This window comes from Phyllobates terribilis, unplaced genomic scaffold, assembly GCF_046119375.1.
Source record: "Phyllobates terribilis strain yellow unplaced genomic scaffold, ASM4611937v1 Scaffold_11__3_contigs__length_659146591, whole genome shotgun sequence".
Taxonomy (NCBI): domain Eukaryota; kingdom Metazoa; phylum Chordata; class Amphibia; order Anura; family Dendrobatidae; genus Phyllobates; species Phyllobates terribilis.
In genome coordinates, this window is record NW_027362771.1 from 157,210,246 (window position 1) to 157,230,760 (window position 20,515).

At 44.4% G+C, this 20,515-nt stretch overlaps 1 protein-coding gene across 1 annotated transcript in view; it reads right to left on the reverse strand.

The window, feature by feature from the left end:
• LEMD3 (LEM domain containing 3) overlaps positions 1 to 20,515 on the reverse strand; it is a 56,390-nt gene that overhangs the window by 10,091 nt on the left and 25,784 nt on the right. The window contains exons 5-8 of the mRNA XM_073651714.1: positions 19,219 to 19,298; positions 14,763 to 14,905; positions 5,761 to 5,862; positions 5,197 to 5,299 (exon numbers count right to left, since the gene is read on the reverse strand). Of these exons, the coding sequence (XP_073507815.1) occupies positions 5,197 to 5,299; positions 5,761 to 5,862; positions 14,763 to 14,905; positions 19,219 to 19,298 (428 nt within the window). The remainder of the gene's footprint in view (positions 1 to 5,196; positions 5,300 to 5,760; positions 5,863 to 14,762; positions 14,906 to 19,218; positions 19,299 to 20,515) is intronic.

A 20,515-nucleotide genomic window follows, 5' to 3' on the forward strand; every position in this document is an offset into this window, starting at 1 on the left:
CCAAACCTAAGAGCAAGGTGTAAACTAATCCCATTCACTGAATCTCATTAGCATTTCCATTCATGTAATTTCTGGGGGAGCTGTGAGAGGCTATTGTTAGCCTAGGAAGGTGCCATTAGGTAGACATGTTTCCTGACCATTAATAGCAGCTCACAGCTGTTTCGTTAGCTGCTACATCCCCATGAACAGCTACAAGCAGCGCTTTGAACAGTATTTTTGCTGAGTCCCAAACACAGTGTTCTAATGCCGCACTTTTGTTGTCGGTACATATGAATCCACCGCATATGACACTTCAACCAGCCAAAATCTGCAGCGGAGACCAGCGTGACTGCTACAAAAATTGACATGCTGCGGGTGAATTTGAGTACATGGCCACGATCAGGAGCAGCTGTAGGTTTAAACACTGTTTATACAGCTTCAAACCCGCAGCGTCCAGATGTTACAGCATAGCAAATGGGATTTCTAGAAATCCCATGTCCACTATGTGTGCATCAGAGGCTGCAAATCACCCGTGGACTACATGAGGCACGTTTTTCAGGACCGCAGCATGTCAAATGCTCTTGTGGAGTCGCTAGTCTCCGCAACAGAAATTTGACCACTAGAATGTATTGAATGCGGTAAATCCGCATGGTTTAGTGAACATATGTGGATTTACCTGCATTCAATAGAAAGCAACGTTTTGGACGTAGCAAAAAAAATGTGTCCAAAGCACGGCTACGTCCGGATCATTGGCACAGAGCCGAAAAAAAAAAAAAAAAAATTAAAAATAGAAAACCATATCCCTCACCTGTCCGCCGTCACGACGTAGTCCACGATTACCGCCAATGATTGTCCCTCGGTGATCCGCGTCACTTTTACAGCAGTGACATCAGCAATCACTAATGTCACTGCTGTAGAAGAAGACAGCAATGTATACCGACACGAGTGTAAAATCATTCCCGTCAGTGTACATTGCTGCTGCAGGAGTGAGGTCACTGGGGTTCATCAGCTGAAGATCAGCTGATCAGCCCTGGTGAGCTCATCACCAGTACTGGTGGGAACATTCTTCAGAATGTTCCCACAGTGAGGTCACGCGAGCCATCAGCTGATCTTCAGCTGAGAGCGGCAGTGTACCGCCGGCCTGATCAGATCGCTGGGGACCGAGGACCAGGAGGACACCGGGCAGCGCCGGACCAGTGAGTGTAGTGTGTTTTTCGATTAATTTATTTTTTTTTACACTGTGTGGTAACTGGCTCTGCTGAGGAGACTACTGCTCTCCCCCCCCCGCCCCCGCCCCCCAGCTCTTGCTGTCATCAGCGGGAGCGGCGGTCGGATGACTACTACTCCTCCGCCGATCCGGGTACCACCCGCAGCGCGTTTCCGCCGCAAACTCGCACCCATTGGCTTTAATTGAAATGCAGAAAATCCGCAGGTATAGCTATTATACCTGCGGATTTGCTGTGGTTCAATGGACCTCAATGGCGTGAATTTGTGGTGGAAACGCGCGCACAATGGACATGCTGCGTTTTCCGCCATGTTAATCCCCAGCGGAAATTTCCGCATCATGTGCACAGTACATCAGGATTACCATTGCATTAGCTGGCAGACCGATTAACAAGAGTCTTCGCAGCGTGTCCGTGGCTGAAAAACCACCGCAGAAACGCTACGTGTGCACACACCCTGAATGTGATTGTTAACACCTTGAGAGGTGCAGTTTTTAGAATGGTGTCACTTTTGGGCATTTTCTGTAATTTAGACAGAAAAAGGTTTTGTAAAAGTTGGAAAAATGATAAAATCGCTGGTCAACTTTTAATGGTAAATAAACCCAAACAAAACGCACTTGGAATTTTTATACAGTTTTCCAGTGCATCACATGATAAAATGAATGAGGTCATTCAAAAAAGTGCAACTCGTCTGTCAAAAAAAAAAAAAAAAAAACCCAAACGTTTATAAGGCTACTAGATGGTGGCCCGATTCTAACGCATCGGGTATTCTAGAATATGTATGTGGCCGACCGGGCGCAATCAGAACGGTGTTTAAATTTGGCGCCAAAATCGCTGATTAGTTGCAATTGCCGGCCGCGACCAATCAGCAAAACGGTGTTTAAGTTTGGTGGCAATATCGGTGATTGGTCACGGGTGGCGGCCGCGACCAATCACCGAACTGTGTTAGTGAGGACCGGAGAGCTTGTTTAAATTTGGCGATAAAATCGATCAGCAGAGCATTGTTTAAATTTGGCGGCAATCTCGCTGATTGGTTGCGGTGGCCGGCCGCGATTAATCAGCGAGATGGGCGGCAAATTTAAACGCCCATCTCGCTGATTGGTTGCGGTGGCCGGCACCAATCAGCAGAGCGGCGTTTAAATTTGCCGCCCATCTCGCTCATTGGTCGCGGTGGCCGACCGCTACCAATCAGCAGAGCGGCGTTTAAATTTGCCGCCCATCTCGCTGATTGATTGGTCGCGGTGGCCGGCCACGACCAATCAGCGTCGTATTAGTGTGGGTCCGGGAGCGGCGCTGCTTGTGCGGCTCCTTCTGTTGCGAGAAGCCGGGAGATGAGCGGCTGCTCGCAGCAGAAGCATCCCGACCGGTGGCGCCACTCCACGGTCCTCCGTTCACACTTGCTGTCGGGAGATCAGCGGGCCAAGCCGCTGATCTTCCGACGTTAGCCGTATGGAGGTCCGCGGCGCCGGTCGGGCTAGTTGTGCTGCTAGCGTCGCTCATCTCCCAGCTGCATCGCCGCTGACCTCCGTCCGGCAGATGAGCCGCTAACGGCCGCCATCTTTTTTCAGAAATCCCACGGCGCTGATTGGCCGCTGTCTGACCAATGAGCTACGCGTGATTTCCAGGACAGACGGGATAAGACGAATATAGGGAGATCTAGATAAATACAAAAAAAACAAACCAGTAATATTTAGGTACTCTGTTTAATTTGGGTCAATAAACCACTATATTGGATGAGCAGTCACATTTAAAGGGAACCTGACAGATGACGAATGCTGTGTGATCCAAGGGCAGCATTTATCAGACATTGGCTGCATGATTTCAGTTAGGTATGCTTGATTCTCAAATTCAAAGAAAAAAAAAAACATTTAAAAGCCATTGGGACCAAGCCACACAGCACACTATTTTGAAAGACTGGTCGCTGGCGGTTTCTCCCCATCCACTTCCCTGGAGCTACAGGTCATGTACGCAGGGAGAGACCTGTCATTCAAGAGGAGCAAGAGGGTAGAAGCAGCTGTGGACCCACCCATCCAAGTCTCCTGTGTGGCTTTGTGCCCGATGGCAGCTTTTAAAAGAGTCAAACGTACCTGGCTGAAGTCATGCAGCCAGTGTCTGATATGGGTAGCATGTACCAGATGTCAGGTTCCCATTAATCCTTTCCCATTTGAGGCAATTTTCATTTTTGTGCTCTCATTTCTGACTTTTCCTCCAAGAGCTGTAACATCTTACCATTGAGACAGCGTTTTTTTTTTGGGGGGTGAGCTGTAGTTTTGAATAATGAATGACAACATTTATCTTACTATACAGTTTACTGAGAGACAAGGTGCAGAGAAAAATACCCCAAAATGCTTGATACATTATTCTGCACGTTAGTAAGGTTACTGTACCTAACTTACAGCTACACTTGGCTGTTAAAAAAACACTTCAGAATTTTTTAATTTTTTTTTATAAACCAATGAAAAACCCCTTTAGGGAACATAAACCTGTGATTATCCTGCACTGCATATGGCAGTATAGTGAAATTAAACTGCAAAGCCAAGATGGCGACCGCTGCTTTCAGTATAAGCAAAAAAAAAAAACAAAAACAAAAGAAAACACACAGATGTGGCACCTAATGAGTTTATTTTCATCAAGTCCAAGTGGGTATTAGAGTTTTTGTTGGGTGGTGGGGGTGTACTTCTCCCTATAGGATGTTGCCCAAATCATAGGCAGGCAGCAACACTCAATAGGAAAGAACACTCTCCCACCAAAGCTCCAAGCAGGTTTCTCAGTGTCAAGACTCAGACAACCGATCTTCTGGTCTTACCTCCTGCAAGCCTCAGTGTGGGGGGAGGGTCAGTGCAGCAGAGATTAGCAGTGTCCTGCTACAAACCCTTTATCAGCTTTTATTCCTCTCCTAACATGGTCACTTGCTGTACTGTGTGCGTTCCCCACCCCACCAGGCTGTTTGTCATTACAACTCACACGCGGAGAAATCTGCTCTAAGCTATTGCTGGGGCATATTCTCTCCGTTGAGTGTTGCTGCCTGTTTATGATCGGTAGGCATGCCACCTGTGAGTGCTCTGATAACAGCCACCTGGACTTAATGAAAATTCATTAGGGGCCAAATACTTTGCCAATATTTTGAATTAAAAAAAATGACAATTTTTTTTTTTTGCTTGACCATTGGGACCCCCAATGATCCAGGGTACAGATCTTTGTTAAGGCCCCGTCACACTTAGCGACACTGCAACAATCCCAACGATACGACCTGTCAGGGATCGTTGCTGCGTCGCTATGTGGTCGCTGGTGAGCTTTCAAACAGGCAGGCTCACCAACGATCAGGGGAGCAGCGACATCGTGGAAAGAATCTTTCCACGATGTCCTGCTCCTGGTTACCAGCCTGCTGAAGCAGGAGCAGGCTGGTAACCATGATAAACATCGGGTTACTAGGGGCACACGTGCTCCTAGTAACCAGTTGTTTATCATGGTTACCACTCTGCTACAGTGAGCAGGAGGTTACCGCTCACTTTAGCAGGCTCGTAACCATGATAAACAGCGGGTTACTAAGAGCTCGTGTGCCCCTAGTAACACCGATGTTTATCATGGTTACCAGCCTGATCGCTGCTCCCGCTGGTCACACACAGCGATGTGTGCTGACCAGTGGGAGGGCAACGACCAAAAAATGGTCCAGGACACTTTGCAATGATCAGGCCTCTGCTGTGAGGTTGCTGATCGCTGCAAAGTGTCACACATAGCGACATCGCTGGTGAGGTCGCTGTTGCGTCACCAAAACCGTGACACAGCAGCGATCTCGCTATGTGAGACGGGGGCTTTAGTTGAAGACAATGAATAAAGCTGACTTCAAGGATGTGCACCTTTGCTCCACATGTTCTCAAGATCCCAGGAATACAGTTATTTGTAGATATTGATGTTAATTGGACAAATATGACTGACATCACATGTGTATGCGTGATTTCATAATTTCACCATAAGATCAAAACCAGTAACATACCTGTCACATGGCGGTATCAAAGAATCTCTCACATGGGGGATTGGTGTATATGGCTCTAGTTCTTGGTTTTCCTGACAAGCTTCGCTGTGACTTTTTAAAACATCTGAAGGCACAATTACATGCATTACTTGTAGCTTCATGAATATAAATGCAGAGATATAGGGTATATGCATTAATAATACCAAATGCACAACCACAATGGAAACAGGCATTAAATAAATAAAGTGGCAATAAAGAACTGCAATATATTTGGACTGTATATGAAATTCATTCTAACTGTTAATGCTAAGACATTCATTTTAGGACAGTGGGTTTGTGTGATTTAATACAACTATTTGAGGGAAAAACCCAAAACACCTCCTTCAGGTCCTCGGGTGAGAAACTTTAGCTGCGTTCACATGTCAAATCTAAAATCATCGTTGCAGCATTGAAAGGAATACTAATATTCCAATAATCTGTATTTTTATCCCAGATCCAGTTTACTTGTTGAGCCCAACATATCATTCATTAGATACTGATTGTAATGTATACAAGTACAACAAAATTTTGTATAACAATACTAACCAATAATTTTCACCACAAGGTCATACATTTGCTTGGTTTCCTCTTCCTCTTTTTTCCAGTGGCATCGCATATACTGAAGCACTCCAAAAACCACAGCAACACCTTCACAAATGTAGAAGAGAAAGAAAATAACTTGCAATGCCACCATAAGCAAATTAATGAGGTTTATGACAAACCATGCTTAAAGAAAAAGGAAAAGAGTCTTAAGTTCAGTGTTTGAATGAGCATCACAGGAGAACCAAGATGGCAGTGATGCAGGCCTCCAGCAGGCACCAGCACTCCATTTAAATCCCCCTGTCAGACAGTGGCATCTATATTGATAAAACACGTCTGCATGAAGCCCAACAGTGCATTTATCTGTATTTTTGACAGATTGGACAGTCTACGAAGGGAACATGTTCTTGCAAAAATCACAGATGAAAAATGCCAATACAAGTCTATAGTGAAAAACCAGACAGTACACTGATGCCGCCTGTGCTGTGTTGACAGAGCCGGTATCCTTTGTAATTTTAAAATATTCATCCATAAGCGAAAATCAATGATAAAACACAGACGCCATTTTTTTTCTCTTGCATGTACAACACATGCTAAGGATTTAAGGGGAATCTGTCTGTTGGATAAGCTCTCGTAAGCAGTCTATACGAGCATGTAGGTCATAGAAGTTAAATAAAAATGATACCTTGACATCTGCAAGCTGATGTTTTATTCCAGAGAAATCCACTTTTTTCTTATATGTAAATGAGCTCTTCCAGGCTCTGGGGCGGATGCTGCCTGGAAAATAACTCTGCCTCCAGAGTTATATTACATGAGGAGGGAGTTACCAGTGTGAGACAAGTAACAGAACAGGAGAATTTAAATTTGTGTTGAAAACACTTTTGCAGCTCTTCAGCTTTGCAGCCCTGTCTGCATGTGAGATGGAAGCCGGAGCTGAGAGGAACCTGCAGATGTGTCAGGTATAATCACACAGCTCTGCAGTGAGATCAGGAGAGGAGAGAGTGGCCATAACACTGGTAACTCTCCCCCTTCATGTAAAATAATCTCTGCAGGCAGAGTTGTCTTCTAGGAAGGACCCCCCCCCCCCCCCCCAGAGCCTGATCGAGCCAATTTATATAAAAGGTAATAAAAGAGGATTTCTCAACAAGGCATCTAGTATGAATCATACAGGTAGGACTTTTTTTCAGCAGCCTATCACCACATTTGACCCATCTAAACTATTAATATGGGCATACAGGTTATAGATTCCCTTAAGGTAGTATGAAGCAGCAAAATTAGGACATGCTTCTCCTTTACAAAGCTGGCTGCTCTGCTGCTTCTGGCTCAAGGCTGAATCATCCGCTTTCTCTGAGATACCCCTATTCTCTCATATTAATGTTAGGGTACGTGCACATGTAAAGTATTTGTTGCAGTAATTTAATTTCCAGGAGTCCATCATGACCGCACAACCAGGAGAAAGCCTCTCTTATCCTTAATAGTGATAAACACAGGAGAGGTTAAACAGCCCCTCCCACCAGTGATCTTTTCAAGTACCCCAGAATGGATGCAACATTATTTATTGAACTTCATTCTACATAGGTTTACCTTATTTAGCAGAAATGAATCCAAGGGAGGGATAAGGAGTGCAGTCATGATGGACTCCAGGAATACAACTACCGGTAGCACCAACTCCCCCTTTCCAGGACAACCCTCCTGACAGCACAGCCAGGAGGAGTACCCAATAAACCATTCAGAGCAAGATAACCGCTTGAAGGACTTTCCTCCCGAAGGCAATCTGTTGACTTGACAATCTCCAGCTTATAATGCCTACAGAAAGTGTTCAGACTTGACCACGTTGCTTCTCTGCAGATCTGGTCCACAGAGGCCCTTGAAATAGAGATTGCTCTAGTTTAGGGGTAATTTTCCCAAGGGGCCACATGAGAAACTGGGACAGTTGTGGAGGGCCAAACCAATCAGCTGAACTTAATTCAGCTCAATATTTTATTGTTTTTGAAAAACAGTAAATTCCATTTCTTCCCATAGCTGAGCTTTGTGTGGCTACACAGCCTTAGAACGCTATTAACCTGCAGATTAAAAGCATTTACACATTATGATTGTCAGTTATATACATCTGCCTTTTTTTTTTTTTTTTTTAAAAGGGGTTGTCCAGGCTTGGGGCTCAAGTCTGCAGTTACTCGATCTAACGGCAGACTTGTAAATCCTCACAGTGCGTAGTGTGTGCATTGTCAGGATTCTCTGCGAGCAGGCAGTTGTGTGACGCAAGTATGTGATTTCTATACCTCCTGCCACACTTTGACTAGATGTGTGCAGACTCGCCCAATACACTTGCATTGAAAGAGGCTGTGCCCATCTAGTTGGAATGTGGCTGGGAGTTTGCAAATCACATACTTGCGCTCACATAACTACCTGCTCGCTCCTGGAGAATTGCGCACATAGTGTTCTTTGAGGATTCAGATGTAAGATTATGTCACAGTGACTACAGACTAAAAAAAAAAAAAAAGGGGTTGTCCATTATTAGAACTCCTTCTTAAACGAAATGTGCGGCCCCGATAAAAGAACACCTATACTCCCCTCCCATGCCGGTTCCGTTCCAGAGGTGTCAGCACTTGCGGTCCTGGGGCTTCCATGCGGTTGTTTTGACACTGGGTGCCGGCGCCCAATCAGTGCTGGCGTCACTGTCCCTGCCTTCGGACAAACTGAACATGAATAGAAAGCCAGGGCTGCAGCTGATTCCAGACTTCCTCTTCATGTTCAAAATGTCTGAAAGCAGGGACATGATGCCAGCACTGATGTGACACGTGACCCCCGGTGCCCAAACAACCGCAAGGAAGCCCCGGGACTGCGAGTGCCGACACCTCGGGAACAGCACGAGAGGAGAGTATAGGTTTATTTTTATCAGGTCCGAACATTTAGTTTAAGAAAGGGTTGTCCTCGTAGTGGACAACCCCTTTAATCCCAACTCTGGACAACTCCTTTAACTTGTAATAAAATATAAAGAGCCTCATGCACATGTGAATCCATGCATTCTACATGTCACATGTGTATGAAGCCCAATACCTTGCTCTATTTTTACATGGGACATGCCTTTAATAAAACTGCAAAGTTATGGACTGGGGAGGGGGGGGGTCAACTGAGACTGGCACGCTCACTGTGAGGAGAAGTTAGCGCAGCATGCTGTGGTCATCTGATTTGTGTCTCTATGCATGTCAGATGCACACAGCGGTAGCTGTTCAGGACCTTGGGTTGAACCGCCTGCCACTCCGCCTCCTCTCCTCACAATCCCTATGCTTGCCGCTCAGCCATCGCCCCACCTCAACTTTTTATGCTGGCTGCACTACCTCCTCTCCACCCTGCTCAGGCTCCTCACTACGCACCACATCGCCACACAAATGCGAGACCTGTGACTGCTGGACCTGCAGTTTGCCCACCCCTGCTCTACATGAATGGGCCCCAATGTTCTCAGGAGTTCTACCCTCTGAAGAGTAGGCTATGCAGATTGCAGATTTAACCCCTTTACCCCCAAGGGTGGTTTGCATGATAATGACCAGGCCAATTTTTACAATTCTGACCACTGTCACTTTATGAGGTAATAACTCTGGAACGCTTCAACGGATCCCACTGAGTCGGAGATTGTTTTTTCGGAACATTGTACTTCACGATAGTGGTAAAATTTCTTTTATATGACTTGCATTTATGGAAAAAAAAAAAAAATACATTTCCCACATGTCTACTTTACATCAGCACAATTTTGGAACCAGTATTTTTTTTGGTTAGGAAGTTAAGGGTCAAAAGTTGACCAGGGCTTTAATTTTTCCAACAAAATTTACAAAACCCCTTTTTTTTTTTTTTTTTTATAGGGACCACATTTGAAGTGACTTTGAGGGGTCTTTATGACAGAAAATACCCAAAAGTGACACCATTCTAAACCACACCCCTCAAGGTGCTCAAAACCACATTCAAGAAGTTTATTAACCCTTCACGTGCTTCACAGGAATGTGGAAGAAAACAATGAACATTTAACTTTTTCACAAAAATGGTACTTTAGACCCCAATTTTTTTATTTTCGCAAGGGTAACAGGAAAAAAAAAGAACCCCAAAGAGTGTTGTGCAATTCCTCCTGAGCACGCAGGCACCCGATATGTGGGCCGAAAACCACTGGGCGAACGGCAGGGTTCGGAAGGGAAGGAGTGCCATTTGACACTTTGAATGTAAAATTTGCTTGAATAAATGTTGAGTTTGGGGAGCCCCTGATGTGCTTAAACAGTGGAAACCCCTCACAAGTGACCCCATTTTGGAAACTAGACCCCTCAGGGAACTTATCTAGATGTATGATGAGCACATTGAACACCCAGGTGCTTCACAGAAGTTTATAACATCGAGCCATGAAAAAAAAAAAAAAAAAAATTCCACAAAAATGATTTTAGCCCCATATTTTAAATTTTCACAAGGGTAAGAAAAAATGAACCCCAAAACTTGTTGTGCAATTTCTCCCGAGTACGCAGATACCCCATATGTGGGGAAAATACCATTTGGGCGCACGTCAGGGTTCAGAAGGGAAGGAGCACTGACTTTCTGAATGCAAAATTGTCTGGAATCGAGAGCGGTCGCCATGTTGTGTTTGAGGAGCCCCTGATGCGCCTAAACAGTGGAACATTTTGAACCCAGAAGTACGAAACACAATTTGATAACATTAGGTCATCATATTGAATAAGCTGTCATTACTTGAGTGCAAGTGCTCGCTACTTGACTTTGCATCAGGTATTCTGGTATGCAACATGTATCGCGGGTGCTCGAGTGACATGCTCGAGTCCCTGCATGTTTCATGGTTGTTAGACACACCCCCCCCCCCCCCCAAACCAACAAACAAAAAAAAAAATACAACATACGCGGGGATCGCTTGTGCTTGGCAGGCAATCCCCGCAAGGTTATTTTTGGCTGAAAAGAATATGGTGCAGAGACTCGAGCACCCGCAATACTCGGTGCATACCCGAGCACCCGATGCAAACTAGTAGCGAGCACTTGCGCTCAACACTAGTCGCCATATCTTTTTTTTCTTTACTTTTGAAAAAACCCAACCCTAGAGTTTTTTTTTACGCCATTCCTCGTGCGGTATAAGTGATTAGACGACTTTATTCTTCGGGACGGTGCAATTACAGAAATACCAAATTCATATCGGGTTTTTGGCAGCTGTCACATTAAGACTTTTTTCTTTCAAAGACAGTTTTTGCAATACTTTTTCCATATTTCGGCCGACAGTCATGTAAGGGCTTGTTTTTTTTGCGGGACAAGTTGACGTTTTTCTTGGCACCATTTTTGGGCACGTGACATTTTTTTGATCGCTTTCTATACCGATTTTTGGGAGGCAGAACAAAACAATTCAGGAGTTTTTTTTATGCCATGTGCGGTAAAATTGCTAAGGTAGCTTTATTTTTCAGGTCAGTACGTTTATATATTTTTTTATGTTTTGGTGCTTTTACACAAACTATTTTATCGCTTTATTCTGAGCTATAACTTATTTTTCGGCTAATTTCCTGCTGTCTAGTGAGCCGGATGCAGTCATGATGACATCGGGTCACCATGACAACTACCGGGACCCGGCACAGACAGCACAGGACGCAGGAGAGGGGGTAAGTAGGTGCGCTTACCTCCCCTTGCAGCATTTCGGGGGTTAATGTGCCTGGCACATGGTACCGGGTGTCAGCTGTGAGAATCAGCTGACACCAGGTGGTGATTGCACCCGCACAGCCTGTGTGCCGGTCAGTAATAGTACGTCCCTGGTCCAACTGGTCCAGGTCAGTACGACGTACTATTACCAACCACGTCAGAAAGGGGGTTAATCCACCTTTCTACTTTTGTCTTTGAAGCTTTCTTTACTCTATTCTTATCCCTGAACTCAATGACGAGGTTAAAATCCATTTGCCACTCCTTCATAGCCATCAAATATTGTAGAACAGTTCTTGCATCCAGGGAGTGAAATGAACACAGACTGTTTTGCCCTTCTGCCAGACTTTGGGCAGGAATGCTGGTTCCAATCTAAGTATGACAGTCCTCAAGAACCCCAAGATATGGAACTCTAATGGACGAGGTCTAAATTTCCCCACATGCCTCACCGTCGTAAGCCACCAGGAAGAGAGTTTTCAGGGATAGGGATATTATACTTTCATCCTCCAGAGGCTCATACGGGGGGGGGGGGGGGGGGGGGGGGTGCTACAAAAGGGCATTCAGTAACAGGCTGAGATCCCATAGATGGTTGGAGCTTTTAAATCGTGGGCCTAAGCCTGTGGATAGCCTTCACGATTCTTCCAATCCAGAGATAATTAGCTAAAAGGATATAGTCGAGGAAGGTACTTAAGGCTGATATCTGGACCTTCAGTGTAATACACAATATGAAAGACACTGATCTCAGGATCTTCCCTTCAGGATCCAAGCTGATAAATTTAGTACTTCCACATTCTGATGGTATACTGGACCATGGAACAGAAAGTAGTGTCTTGATGGTAGGACAGACTCCCCAGAGCCATCTGCCTCAGAAGGGATAACCGACTTTTCTTGGGCTAGAATGAAAACTGTTAGAATTACTCTGGCCTGATCTTCCCTAGTACCCTCGGGATCAAGGGAAGGCATATGCCAGATCCTTGTCCCAACTCTGGGACAAAGCATCTATTTAATCAGGATTGTCCCCTGGATTTAAGGAAAATACGTTTTCCGCCTTTGTAATTTTCCTGGAAGCGAACAGATCTACCAGAGGGATACCCCAGCATGCTGAGTTAATTGATGGAATACCTGCACATTCAGAGCCCATTCTGATAGCTCTTTTCTGCTGAGAAAATACACATGATTTTATGACCCCTTCAAATGTATTGATGAGATGGAGAGAACAGACCCTTCTGCCCAGCGGAATATCTCCGAGGCCAAGGACTGAAGATGTGGACGTTTCAGACCCCGATGAAGAAAAGAAACCTTATTGATGCTGTCTGAAAAAATTCTGACATACCGGTTTCTGAGAACGGTCAAACACTTTCATAATGTCTCCCATACAGCTCGAAGTTCTCTGTAGTATGAGGATATGTGGCGAACTGATGCTGGCCAGGTTCCCTGAAGGAATTGGCCATTTGTGTGTGCTCCCAAACCTCTGCAGCTAGTGTCAGTAGTGACCTTCATGTATGGGGACAGACTCCATGGTTTTCCTCCGAGTTGGTGGTCCTCTCTAATGAATCTTCAGAGATTCCTTCAGTTCTGTCGCTAATCTTACTTTCATGTCCAGGCTGCCTGGCTGTCTGTTCAAGAAAGATAAAATTGCCTGTTGCATGTCCCTTATGTGGAATTGGCACCACAGAACGCTTGATATACTAGAACTTTCATTGCCTCCTTGAGGTATATTTGTTGCCTTCTTCTGAAAGGACTGAATTATTGCTCTGATCTGTATGTAGTCCGGAGTCCAGAAGGACCCCAAGAAAGATCTTCTCTGGCCTAAAGTCTTTTTTTTCAAATTTATAGTCCATCTCAGCCTCTCTAACACTGATATGGTTGTAGCCAAGTGTACCTTCAGCTGTTGTAACAAGTCTGCTACTAGGAGAAAGTTGTCCAGATACAGAATCAGAACATCTTTCTTTCTTACAAAGGCCATAAATTCTGAGACCAGCTTTGTAAAAATGCGAGGGGCAGAGGACATGACAAAGGGAAGACACTAAAACTAAGTGTTGGATCTTGTCTTGTTCCTTCACTGCAAATCTCAAGTACCTCTTGCATGAAGGATGAATGGTCACCTGTTAGGCGGTTTTCAGGTCCAGGGTACACCACTGTATCTTTCCCTATTAAAAGGAACTGGTCACCAGAAAAAAAAAAAAAAAAACTATCAACCTGCAGCTATGGGGTTAATCTGCAGGTCAATAGCATTATTAACGTGCCCGCACTTACCTGAACGCTACGGGGAGAAAGTTAACTTTATTCTCCCGAGCGGCGTTTGGGTTACAATCATGGGGTCGGCGCCGGTTCAGTCACCGCTCCAAGTATACAGAGCGGCGGCTGCAACCGCACCCCCAGCACTGACTGCCAGCCCCAATGAAGAGCGAGTGTCAGTCAGGGCCGCGGTTGCAGCCGCCACGCTGCACTCTCAGAACAGTGACTGAACATGGTAAAAACGTGACGTGTGAACATTCCCTGCTGGTAACACTTTGGGTAAGGGAGAGAGTTGTACCAAGTACAACCAGAGGGAAAAGGGTGCATGTACGCAAGAAGAATCAGTGTGCTTTAATCTGGTCTTGTATTAAAAGTATAGGAATGAAGCAGTGTAGAATCGAATGGAGGTAATCAGCACCCTGGACAGACCCAGTATGTATGCTGGCTATTCAGGAGAGATGTCTACAAGCATTTGGCCAAAAAAGTTCTACCTCTCCTGGTTCCCCGTACACAAGTATTCGGCTGTGCCATGCATTCCTGCTGCAGCTAGCTTTTCTGAAAAGGATGGGGGAAGAGTTGGGACACACACACACACTTGTTAGGGAACGTCCAGAACTTATACTAAGGATAGATCTAATGTGAAGTCAAATGTGAGATCGGTGGAGGTCCAACAGCCCCAGAGATCAGAGGACACCTGCTCCGGTAGCACCCAGGTATAAGGGTTGCATGGAGTAGAACTCAGCAGCCCCATACATTGCTTAGTGGATACTGCCAAATACTGTGCTTTATCTCCCATTCAAGTAAATGGCAGAGCAATTTTCAGATCAGTGGGGTTGCCAAGTGTTAGATCCCCATCTATCTCATTGATGACCTATCCTATGGATACGTAATAGGTTATCAATCATCAAGTCGTGGACAACCCCTTTATTATATACGAGACAATCCCACATGAGAAAATGTGGAAGAAGCAAGATTGTTTACTTTCATATGCAGTTTTCAAATTAATGAAGGATACTACAATTTAAAACTGCAAAGCAAACAACTTGTTCATGGAGCTGCATCATTAGTATATGATACGTAAATGGCACACATTACATTAAGGAAGTTACCAAGAAGGAGGAGTGATAATCTGTGAGCTACAATCACAATGGCACGGCGGATCCGACATACAAAGGACATCTGTGGCTGTGTGGATTCCAAGTATTTCACACTGGTAATAGTTAGGTTAGAGTCGTTAACATCTCCAAAGCACCTGAAATAAAAAAAATATATATAAAAAGTTAATCTATGAAAGTTGGGGGGGGGGGGGGGGGGGGAGTACATAAATTCAATGAAAATTCTTGGTATAACCTGACAATGCCAGAGCACAATCCACTCTAGTATATAAATTATTTTAGATCACGAGTTGACAAATGACCCCCCATCTAGGATTTAAGAGGTCTGAAAAACCCTAAGCAGCTTAATTTTAGGCTGTAAATTGCACATTCCATTTTTTAGCCAATTGAATTAGTTGTTACATTTTATTTATCCACTACTGTCTCAAAAGCAAAGAAACCCACACACATCCCTAAACAACTGTATTAATGATTTGTGTCTTAATAGAGCTTTCTACGAACCATGTGCAAGTCTTTGCTCCCTAAATGTGATACCTTATATTAGTGACTAGAATTTGCACCAGTAGGAGAATGGTATCCTACGTTTGTTACTCATTCTTTGGGGTGTACAGTTTGCTAGTTTAAGCTACACTGTTTAGAGAGCTGATAAACTTTAGTGATGAGCGAGCATGCTCAGGTGCTCGCCGAGTATCTTCAGCATGCTTTGGTGTTCTGTTTGAGTCACTCTTTGGTCACGATTTGCGACGGTTTGACAGCTTTAATACATGTGAGGGATGCCTAAGAAACCAGCATTCCTCACATGTATTAAAGCTGTCAAACAGTCGCAAATCATGTGCACGGAGTGACTAAAACACCACCCAAGCACGCTGAAGATACTCGGCGAGCACCTGAGCAAGCACACCAAAAGGGTTAAGGGAACATGCTCGCTCATCACTAAAACTTCTGTCAGGGAATATTCAGGATATTTGATCTCCAGAGAATCTGATGTAGTCTACAGACTTTATGACAGTTTACAGTCATGAATGTGATCATAGTTATAGAACACAATGAACCTGCAAGAAAGGATGTGCACACAGCGTCTTAGTTGCTGACATAACTGCCGAGTTTTCCAAGGCGAAGACTCATTTAGGTTAAGTGCCCACGATGCAGAAATGCTGCATATTTTTTCCGCTTCTCCCTGGCAGGAAAAACGCATGCGGATTTTCATGCCAGGTAGAAGAGTCTGTCAAGCGTTTTTGCATGCGGGTTGAGAAGCGCTTTCCAAGCGATTTTAGCATCACTTGGAAAAAAGTGCTTGACAACTTGGTCACACTATACAAATCCATGCAACCGGCATATATAGTGTGACCTAGTAAAAAAAAAAAAAAAAAAAAAAAAAAAAAAAAAAAAAAAAAATGAATAAGAATGGTAAAAAATAAAGATTATACTTTCCTTCTGATGTCCCCGGTATTTTCTCCACTCAGTCTGGTGTGTTGTATGAGTCGTGGTGGTGGGAAAGGACATGTGGTGACGTCATTGAGTCATGTCAGCGGTCGCGTGACCTGTCATATGAAAATGACGTCACCGCAGGTCCTTTCCCACCACCGCGACCCATACAACACACCAGACGGAGTGGAGAAAATACAGGGGGCCATCGGAAGGCAAGTATAATCTTTATTTAAAAAATTAAAAAAAAATTCAACAGGTTCTATGGTACCCAAGTCTGGAGGAGAGTCTCCTCTTCTCCAAACCCGGGTACCATCCGCACATAGAATCGCATAATATCCGTGTGCGCAAATGTGCTGACACAGATAATATGCATTTCAATGCTAATCCGCAGCGGAAATTTCCGCATGTGCACAGCACATGCGGATCATTGGGGACCATGGAGCACGTACTACCAAGCGTTTTCGCTGCTGAAATTCCACGGCAAAAACGCTTGAAAAACGCATAGTGGGATCGCAGCCTTAGGAAAATGCCAGCGATCTTTCCCTGAATAGTCTTCTCCAGCATTTAAGTTGTTCTTGCTTCACCAGAAGCTTCTTTTGATAAACTATAGTGAGCAGCTTCCAAGCAGAAGCCGCCCAAACACTGAACACTTTAAAATAGCTTCAAAAACTGAATCGGATAAAAGAAGCTATAAAAAAGGAGGAACATACCATATATACTCGAGTATAAGCTGACCAGGGTATAAGCCGAGGCACCCAATTTTACCATAAAAAAACTGGGAAAACTTATTGAGTCGAGTAAAAGCCTAAGGTGGGAAATGCAGCAGCTACTGGTAAATTTCCCAATTCTGATATGCATGCCCCCCCCCCCCCCCCCATCACTGCACACAACCAACCACACACACACCTCCCCTCTGCTCCAGCGCTGCTCCTCTTCAGCCAGCAGCAGCTCGCCTCCGCGCAGCGCATAACATCACTGCCATGTGCTCTCAGATGCCGAGGTGAGCTGCAGGGATATTCACTCCTCTCCATGCCAGGACTATGTGCATGGAGAAGAGTGAATATCCCTGTTCTTTAATGGGGTGCGCACAGCGTCAGCAGCGCCTCAGCTGTCTTATGGGCCCGCTACTAAAGAGAATGCATATTCACCCTTTTCCATGCCCATGCATTCTCTATAGTAGCAGGCACAGAGGATCACTGAGCCGCAGTGGTAGCTGTGGCGCTGCTGACACTGTGCGCACGCCATTAAAGAAATGAATATTCACCCCTCTCCACTCCCATGGGCATGGAGAAGGGTGAATATTAATTTCCCTTTAGCAGCGGGCACACGTGGTAGCTGCAGCAGCCGGCTACTGCATGTGTCCTGCTCCTCCGCTGCCACACCCCTCCGGACTATGTATATACCCGAGGGGGGGGGGGCTTTTTTTTTTTTAGACTGAAAAAGAGGGCTGAAAAAGTCAGCTTATACGTGAGTCGTTTCAACATTGCTGTGCATTAAGTTCATTCTTGGTAGCTTTTTTTTTATTTTTATTTAAATAAGATACAGGGTCTGATTCAAAGCTTTTACACCACAATTCTGGGGTAAAAAGCTTTTAAAAGTCAAACACAATGCTGCACTAAAGTTTTGAGACTTGGCATTCTCATACCATTTCTGCCCAGCCCCAAAAAGGTAGGAGGAGCAATTCCGCATGTCAAAATTCATGGTGTGAGGTGGCGTTCACCATGCACAAAAAACCCTTACTCCGGTCCAAGACTGGAGTCAGATTAGTGGCAAGGTTGCATTCCACTTGTCAGACACTCCGATTCATTGAGAGGTTACACACGCCTCTTAATGAATTCGTAGCGTCTGACTCCAGCCTCAGAAAAGAGCAAAATACTTTGAAAAGCCAGCCAGGGACTATAGTCCCAATTCTTTAAGAAGGTCTTAATGGAGGGGAGTGCTGGAATAATATGCACTTAATTCATTAAAAAGCGCACATCACTTAATGAATTCGACACATCTCATCAGTGGCATGCACCTCGCCAGAAATGTTATTCCGGGACTGGAGTAATATTTCTAGCATAATAATGCCACTTCATGAATTTGTCAAGAGGGTGTACCCACACCCCAGCTCCACCTGTTTTGGCAGACCCAGCTTAAAATTAGCGTGAAAACACCAAGAGTTGCAAAAAATGTTGTGCATTTTCAAAGTGTAGCTAATGAATCGGGGTTTGTAGTGAATAACTAGTCCCAAGTTAGTACCGGGTGGATTCTCCAGCCCTGATCCCTTTGTGCATTGGTAGAGACTTGGCAGTCTCAGGTAGCAGGGCTGGAGAAGCCACTGGTTACTACCAATGCACAAGGGATCAGGTGGGGAGAAGCCACCGAGAACCTGACTCGGACTAGTGACTCAAGACCGTCCCCAGACATTTCAAAGAATGTTCTCTCTAAAAAACAAGTGGCTGTAAGGGTTCATTCAGATCTTTGTGTGGCATGTACATGTTGTATCAGTTTTAGTTTTTTTTTTTTGTTTTGTTTTTAAGGGTACAACACGAATCCATTATAATCTATGGTGCTATTCACATGTTTTTCCCCCCATGCAAAACACAGACGTGTCAGTCTTTATTTTTTTCCCAGCAGCAAGGACGACAAGGATCAATACAAGTCTATGGGTCTGTGAAAAACACGCACAGCACCTGAATGCCTTGTCAGTGTTAAAGTATAGGAGAAGCTTTGTAATTTATTTTTTTATTGGATACACCGATGCAAAACTCTGATAAACACCCAGACTTGAAAAAAATTGTAACGCAATTAGATTCGTACTCATGCTGCCCATGTTTTAGGCAGCATGAATCCGAAAACCAGTTCATTAGTACACCACTCACAGGTTCTGTCTACAGAAACAAGTGGCATCCTGGGAGCATCGGCTGCTTATTAAGCCCCACATCACCACAAGGCATAGGTAGCACCAGAAGTGCCAATGTTTGGAGAACAATGAAGACTGGCACGTGTCACAAAATGTAATCTGTGAAAAAGCACTCACCTGATTCCAACATCTTTCCCAGACTGTAAAATCCATTCCAGAGAATTGTTAAATTCACCGATATATTCTTGGCCTAAACCCTGTACATAAAGCACAATTTGTAAACTTGGGCAGGGGTGGGTGGAAATAAATTCACAACAAGAAACTTGAGGGTGGGGAGAATAATCAGTAAAGTCTTAGCAATTACAAATTGATCGCCAGTGTACCCAAGACTGGGACCAGTGTCCACATTTAAAGGGAACCTGTCATGTAAAGTAATGCTATTCACCTCCAGATGTATGGTTAATCTGCAGGTTAGTGTTCCGACACCATATGGCTTCCAATGCTGAGCTGGCTGTCAGTGAGGGGCTGTCAGTACAGCCGCTGATTTCTATGCGCAGAGAGTTGACAAGCTGTGCTGTCATCACCACTGTGGCTCAAAGAGGGAGTCTGCCATGGGGGGTGGGGGGGGGGGGGTGAGAGAAGACAAACAAATTTCCTCCCGGGAGGGGAGATCCCAGTGTGGGCACCACATTGTTAGAATGCCATCAACCTGCAGTTTAAATAGTATTTAACATGGCCGGTTTCCTTTAACCCCTTTACAACCCAAGGTGGTTTGCATGTTAATGACCAGGCCAATTTTTACAATTCTGACCACAGTCACTTTATGAGGTAATACCTCTGGAACGCTTCAACGGATCCCCCTGATTCTGTGATTGTTTTTTCGTGACATATTGTACTTCATGATTGTGGTAAAATTTCTTCGATATCACTTACGTTTATTTGTGAAAAAAAACGGAAATTTGGCGAAAATTTAGCAATTTTCAAAATTTGAATTTTTATGCCCTTAAATCAGAGAGTTATGTCACACAAAATAGTCAATAAATAACATTTCCCACATGTCTACTTTACATCAGCACAATTTTGGAACCAAAATTTTTTTTTTTTTTTTTATTGGGGAGCTATAAGGGTTAAAAGTTGACCAGCGATTTCTCATTTTTCCAACAAAATTTACAAAACCATTTTTTTTTTTTAGGGACCACATCATATTTAAAGTCACTTTGAGGGGTCTATGACAGAAAATACCCAAAAGTGACACCATTCTAAAAACTGCACCCCTCAAGGTGCTCAAAACCACATTCAAGAACTTTATTAACCCTTCAGGTGCTTCACAGGAATTTTTGGAATTTTGGAATGTGGAAGAAAAAAATTAACATTCAACTTTCACAAAAATGTTACTTTAGACCCAATTTTTATTTTCGCAGGGGTAACAGGAAAAAATGGACCCCAAACTTTGTGGTGCAATTTCTCCTGAGTA